This window comes from Polypterus senegalus, chromosome 1, assembly GCF_016835505.1.
Source record: "Polypterus senegalus isolate Bchr_013 chromosome 1, ASM1683550v1, whole genome shotgun sequence".
Classification (NCBI taxonomy): Eukaryota; Metazoa; Chordata; class Cladistia; order Polypteriformes; family Polypteridae; genus Polypterus; species Polypterus senegalus.
Genome location: NC_053154.1, coordinates 194,888,816 through 194,895,312, shown reverse-complemented (window position 1 = coordinate 194,895,312; position 6,497 = coordinate 194,888,816). Strand labels below are relative to the sequence as shown.

Here is a 6,497-nt window from a genome sequence, read left to right as displayed (position 1 = left end):
ACTTGTGAGACTTTTCCCAGACTGTTTCCCAATGTGACTGTACAGTTCCATATTGACCTGACTGCCCAGAGATCATACATGGTTAATAAAAACAGAGAAAATGCCAACTCTTCAAAATATTTCCAGATTATCTCTTTCGAAGACCTTGAGGTACTGCTGAGGGTGTGCCATGTCTGCCCAAAGGGACAATTTTAAGTAATTTCAGTATTTTATTTGTTTAATCGACTAACATATCTGATTGAATGTGCCCCTGGGGTGCATTGTGTGGTCTTGGACTTGTGGTTTCCTATCTTTATTTGTTGTGTGTGAAAAACGTGGAAAAGAAAACTTATCAACTGAAAACAGCTTGCTTTGCAGCCCAGCTGTCAAGAGACAAGTAGCATGTTATCTTGTGTTACTCTTCCTGGATTCTAAAAATGTCGACCAACACTTATGAGGAAAAAGACCTTATATGGAGATATCAAACAAGAGTGGTGCCCTACCATCCTAGGAAGGGCAGGTCTCATCCTAGCAAATGTAAGTTGGGCACTTCCTTCACATCAGTGCTCCAGTCCTTGATGGTTATGTTTCATCTTTCAGCTTCACTCCACCGGTAAGTGTGTCTTTTTCCTCAAAGCTTGTTTTACAGGATCCTGCCTATTACTAAGGGAAAGCATAGTACAGGAAGCGTAGGAAAAAAAAACTTGCATTTCTCTAAAATAACTGTTTGCTGCTGAGATCTTGACCTTGGGTTGAAACAGCCTTGGCAAGGAGAGCAGGACAGTTCAGTGTAATAAGGGATGCCTTGGTTTTCTTTATTTTATTGGACATCCCTTGTAGTTTTCCATTAAAATGTTAGTCAGTCGTTTCCTAACCCACTTAGTCCTGAACAGGGTTGCAGGGGTCTTCTGGTGCCTATCCCAGCTAGCATAGGGCACAAGGCAGGAGCAAGCCCTGGACAGGCCACCACTCCATTGGAGAGTGAACACACTGACTCCTTACTGCGAGGCAGCACCTCTACCATTGCGCCACCATGCCGTCCCCATTGAAATGTGAAAAGTCAATTAAAATTGAGTTGATATGTGCTCTCTGTGTTTTTTAGTGCATGTTTTTGCTTTTCCTTATACAATCCACATGTGCTATCAGATAGACTTGGCACCTCTTCTTGTGCCTTTGTGTGTCCTCTGCCTGCAATAGGCTGGCTTCACTTTTGAGGGTGCTCGCCGCCTTGTGCTTCTTGTTGGGGTGACCCTGACTGGAATATATTTGTAAGTTATATGAAATGTATGAGAGCTAAATTGAGACTTAGGGTTGTCGTGCAGTATATAAAGGTGGCTGGCATGGGGTGGGTTGGGCATTTAATGGCTTATTGTAGAATTAGCAAGGGCACTTACAAATCCCCTGCGGTGGGCTGGCACCCTGCCCGGGGTTTGTTCCTGCCTTATGCCCTGTGCTGGCTGCGATTGAATCTAGCAGACCCCCGTGACCCTGTGTTAGGATATAGCGGGATGGATAATGACTGACTGACTGACTTACAAATCCCTGTCCATGTCTTGAACAACAGATGATGCAGAACTTTACTAATGGGGGGAGAGGTTCAAGATTTGTTATTGAACTGAAATGTCATTCATTCGTGCTAAAATAACAATAAAATTATAATAAGAAAACAAAACAGTAGAACAGCGACAAATACAACAAATGTGATCATTAACAGTAGTAATCTTGCAGTACTTCAGTGTTTAATGTGACCACCCTTTGCAGCCACCACTGCTTGTCACCTCTTAACTCACCATTGTGGGAGATAGATGGGCCTAGTCAGCTGGTTGCCCATTGGCTGGTATGTAGTCACTTCTCCAGATATTGTGATCAATGCCATCCCAAAGGCACTCTGTGGAGATAGCGGGCCAAGGCAGCACCTGCTCACAATGCCTCATTACAGTTGTGACCACTGTATCTGTGTGTGGCCTGCAGTTGTCATGTGGGTACAGATATCTAAGAGGTGTGGGTAGAGAACCTCTGACAGGTCGCCTTGCTCTGTTCTATCACTGACGTTGGCAGTTTCAGCAGCAGGATAGTTAGCAGATCTGAAATGATCTCTCAGATGGACCGGTCTGATGCATTGTTGTGAACAGAAGCATCTAGTGTTAATGTGATCACACAGGGTTATATGATGGGGTTTATTCAGTGCACAGTGTCATGCACTGAATGTGCTGCATTGCTATTGTATGCGACCTCCATGTGCAGGCCTGCACACTTCCATGCAGACAGTGTGGCAGTAGGGGGCGCTAGTGCTCCCTTGAACCCTCAGGTACCACGCAAGACACTGGATAAAAGTCCCAGACTCTTTATTTTTTAACACAAATGTGCACCAAGCACCTTCCACACTACTCATAAATTATCAACTCTCTTAACCAATCCTCCAGCTCCCAGACACTTAGCCAACTTTCCTCCCAGCTCAGCTCAGTGTCTGGACTGGCTTCTAGTCCTTTTATAGCCCCTGACCGGACAGGGTAAACAGTCCTTTTCTTCACCCCGGGAGCACGTCGTTCCTTCCCGTCACGTGACCGTGACGTACTCCCGGGTCATAAGGCACAAAAGAGCCCACAAGCCCCCTTACAGCGACTCCCGGTGGCCCCCAAGGTATCCAGCAGGGCTGTGTATAAACACTACAAAGTCCGTGAGGCCCTGCTGGGCCTCAGGGCACGATCCTGCTGTCGGGAGAGCTCCTCCTGGTGGCCTGGGGGTGAGGACCGGAACCAAAAGCCGGCAATCCTCCACAACTTGATGTCTTCTGGCTGGGCTCACATTGTATGTTTTTGCTTTTCCAGGTGTGACATGTGGATTTTGCTCAGCCTTCTTCTGCTTGCCTTTGGTTCCTGTCAATCTGAATGCCCCATAAACTGTAGTTGTAATGATGAGGGCATGGTTCGCTGTCTGGATGGCAGCCTTGTCAGCGTGCCAGCTGCTCTGCCGCCCAATACTACCGTTCTTTTGATTACAAACTCTCAGGTTCAGGAATTGGCCGCTCACAGCTTCAACGGCTTGACCACTCTTTGCCGTCTGCAGCTAAGTGGTAATAAGATAAAAAGTATCGCCCCCGAGGCTTTCACTCCTCTGCCTGATCTCCTTTCTCTTAAACTGTCCGCAAACCAGCTGACTTGGCTTCCACGAGGAGTTTTTGACAGTCTGGCCCAGCTGAAGCAGCTCTTCCTCAATAAAAATGACCTCTACTGCTTACCACCTGGTATCTTTTGGTCCATGGTCCACCTGATTGAGATTGACCTGAGCTCCAACCATTTCTCTGCCTTTGATGAGGGCATATTTGCAAATCTGAGCAGGCTCAGGGTCCTTAACTTAGGCAGAAATCAGTTGAAGAGTCTCCCTGTCAACATTTTCAGGCCATTGTCCCAGCTTCATGAACTGCTGCTCTTTAGTAACCAGCTGGAGGACATTCAGGCCAACACATTCAAAACTCTAAGGAACCTGGTGGAGCTGAAACTGCACAGCAACCTGATTCGAAGACTTCCTCCTGAGCTCTTCCATTGCATGCCTCATCTAGTGAACCTAACACTGTCAAAAAATCGGCTGGAGGAGCTGCCCCCACAGACCTTCTTTCACTTGGCTAACCTGACACAACTGACCATTTTTGAAAATCCTCTGCGTGAGTTGCCACCCTTGCTCTTTGGCAGTATGCCTCATATGAAGGAATTCTTTCTGTCGAGCACAGACCTTCCCACCATACCTACCCATGTGTTTAACAACATGTCTGGTCTGGAGCAACTCTACATCACCCTCAACAAAAGACTCACAGTTTTGCCAAAGGAGTCCTTCAGGGGGTTGAGCCAGCTGAAGCACCTGAAGCTGCACACCAACTCCCTTGAGACTCTCGAGGAGCAGCTGCTTGCCCCGTTGGTCAACCTGCAGACCCTTATTTTGCATGACAATCAGCTGCGTTCCCTACCCAGTAATATTTTACAGGGTTTGTCTAAGCTCACAACCATTGACCTGAGCAACAACATGCTGCCCACTCTTCCTAAGGAGCTCCTGGACTCTGCCACTGCGTTGCAGGATGTTCAGCTGGTGGGCAACCCCTGGGTTTGTAATTGTAGCATACTGGGATTCACCTTCTGGCTTCAAACTCATCAGGACAAAGTCCGCAAAATTAGTGCTCTCTCCTGCTCATCGTCAGGACCACTCCATGGAGAAGTTCTGCTTAAAGTACCAATGCGGCTTGTCTGCAGAGTTGTGTACAGTGGCCCCAAGCCCCCAGCAAAGGCCCCTACTTCCACAGTAGGGCTGAGTGTTCCCAGCAGTAGCACACTCTTCTATACGCCTACACACAAGTTGGGAGCCACCACTCCCTTGTACTCATCTGCTTCTTTGATGTCAACTCTTCGCAGTGGTAATGGGAAGACTCTTCAAACAATATTATCTACTAGGAGCCATAGCCAATTCCACAGTCGAGCACCAGCTGGTCTGCCATCATGGAGAGGGGCCGTGGATGTTTCTCAACGGGGCCTGCTGCTGTGGGTTTTTCCAGTGAAAGTTCCCTATGGCCACCTCTACTTGTTTGTCTATGTGTTTCTTGCTGTCTTTCAGTTTGTCCTTCTGGTAGGTGCCATCTACATATTGTGCAAAATCCTGCAGCTCCGACATCAACTGAGGTGGCACCTGAGGCCAGTCATTCTCATAAGTGTCAGGTGCAAAAACAGAGAGTGAAGTACAAGCCTGCTGCCCCTGGCCGTCCACTCCTTGTGTGGAATTACCACCTTGAGCAGATCAGCAATGAGTGGGTGGAATGTAAGGATACAACTCTGGAGAGGTTTGATATATAACTTGGCTAGAGGTGGTACATCAGCAGTGCGACCTGGAGTTTATTTGGGGCACCTATTATAATAAAAGTGTGTTTGACTGTGATAGAAATGGGTGGGAAGAGGGGGCAATTCATTATGAAGTAAAATTAGTAAAAGTGCCTTTCTCTTCGTTCCTACTGCTGCTGTTTGGTGGTCTTTAGTCTAATTTTATCCTCTGGCCTGTTAAATCTGTGTTCTGAGCTTTATTTTGTTCTGGATACAGTGCCACCTACTGGTGATTGGCTACTTAACAACAACATTTGTTTCTATAATATTTTCATACACAGGCTATAGCTCAATGTGCTTTACAAGATGTCTAAAGGTAAAGTTATAAGAAAATTAAAATAAATTAGTTAAGAATAAGAATGAATACTAATTAAAAATAAATCAATATGTGATTAAGATAGAATACCATTTTATATAAGGATTTTTCTACTAATTATATTATCTAAGTCTCTAAAGGTGTGTCCAATAATTGGGTCAGATGGCTGGGCAGGACAGAAAAACAAACAAAAATAAATAAAGCCAGTCTATTTGGAGAGGAAAAAAAATCTGCAGGGGCTCCAAGGCCAACAGACCACTCGGCCCCCACTGGGCATTCATAAGTCGTGCACTAGAGTTCATCAGGACCACTTGGCTGAAAACCAGCCCTATGGTGGAATCCCAGGCCCAGAAGTGAGAGGAGCAGGATAAGAGCAAATCTTTTCAGGGCTCATCCTGCTCGCGTGGCCTTTTCCCATTTCTCACAAACTTGTTTTGCTTATCTGTTCTCATGCCACTGCTTACTTTTCTGTCACCTCTTGATAATCAGGCTTGTTCCTTACACTCCTCCATCAGAGGAAACGGCAATGCCATTCTGCTGAAAAGCTTTGGAATGTTCTTGGAGCAGCACAGTCCGCTCCTGAACAAACGGAGCTGGCTTCCAGGCCAAATAAACCCTTGGCATGTGTAGTAGCTTTGTATTAAAATTAACCAGCCCTGTCTAATGAGAAAACAGGCTACCCGTTCTGTGCTGGGGTTTTGGTGGTCTGCCTGCATTCCCATATCTTGATAGTAGCCTCATTCTGCTTTTTATGAGGCGTCTGCTCCTTTTCCCAGAAGGGGATGGCTCACCCTCCTCCAAAGTTGTATATCAAATTAAAAACAGACGTCGAGCTGCTAGATAGGGTTTGTGAAAGGTCCGCTCTGTGACTCAGCTGCATTCTCAGACAGGCCCGTTTCATAAAAGGTTACATTCAGGCACATCCTGCAGCTGGGCCAAGGCTGGTTTTGCTGCCATCTCTGTGTTCATTTTAAGTAAACTGGGAGGAGTGCCATTGCCTCCTGTTGAATAGTATAAAAGCTGGACAATAGGACCAACGCCCTAATAAATTTAGCCATAGCAAATCAGCCATGGCTACAGGACCCTATAATACTGAACTCCCTAAAATACGATAAGAAGAATCTAAGATGACTTCGTGTCTCCTTAGAGTGCAAAGTGGCCCACATACTGGTGGGCTGGGAAGGTTTGCATGTGCGACTATCTAAATCAGCCAGCTGCCTGTTTTGTTTGACCCATCTCCACCACACAGTGTCTCTGGAATGTCACTCTGTGCTACAAAATCAAGGCTGAGAGAGGAAGAGTTCAAATGTAATGGCTGAGATCTTTTTGGCAATGTGGTAATA

General features: G+C 46.2%; 1 protein-coding gene across 1 annotated transcript; it reads left to right on the top strand.

The window, feature by feature from the left end:
• Positions 1 to 515: 515 nt before the first annotated feature.
• On the top strand, positions 516 to 5,125 carry LOC120537280 (platelet glycoprotein V-like). Its single transcript, XM_039766103.1, has 2 exons — positions 516 to 592; positions 2,808 to 5,125. The coding sequence occupies exons 1-2, from the start codon at positions 558 to 560 to the stop codon at positions 4,696 to 4,698; spliced, it is 1,926 nt and encodes a 641-aa protein (XP_039622037.1). The 5' UTR covers positions 516 to 557; the 3' UTR covers positions 4,699 to 5,125.
• The last annotated feature ends 1,372 nt before the right edge of the window (positions 5,126 to 6,497 follow it).

What these genes read in the sequence shown, in the direction of transcription:
- LOC120537280 (XM_039766103.1), top strand. Translation starts at nt 558, where the DNA reads ATGGTTATGTTTCATCTTTCAGCTTCACTCCACCG. An exon ending in CTTTCAGCTTCACTCCACCG is followed by an intron (nt 593 to 2,807) that starts GTAAGTGTGTCT and finishes TTGCTTTTCCAG; the next exon opens with GTGTGACATGTGGATTTTGC.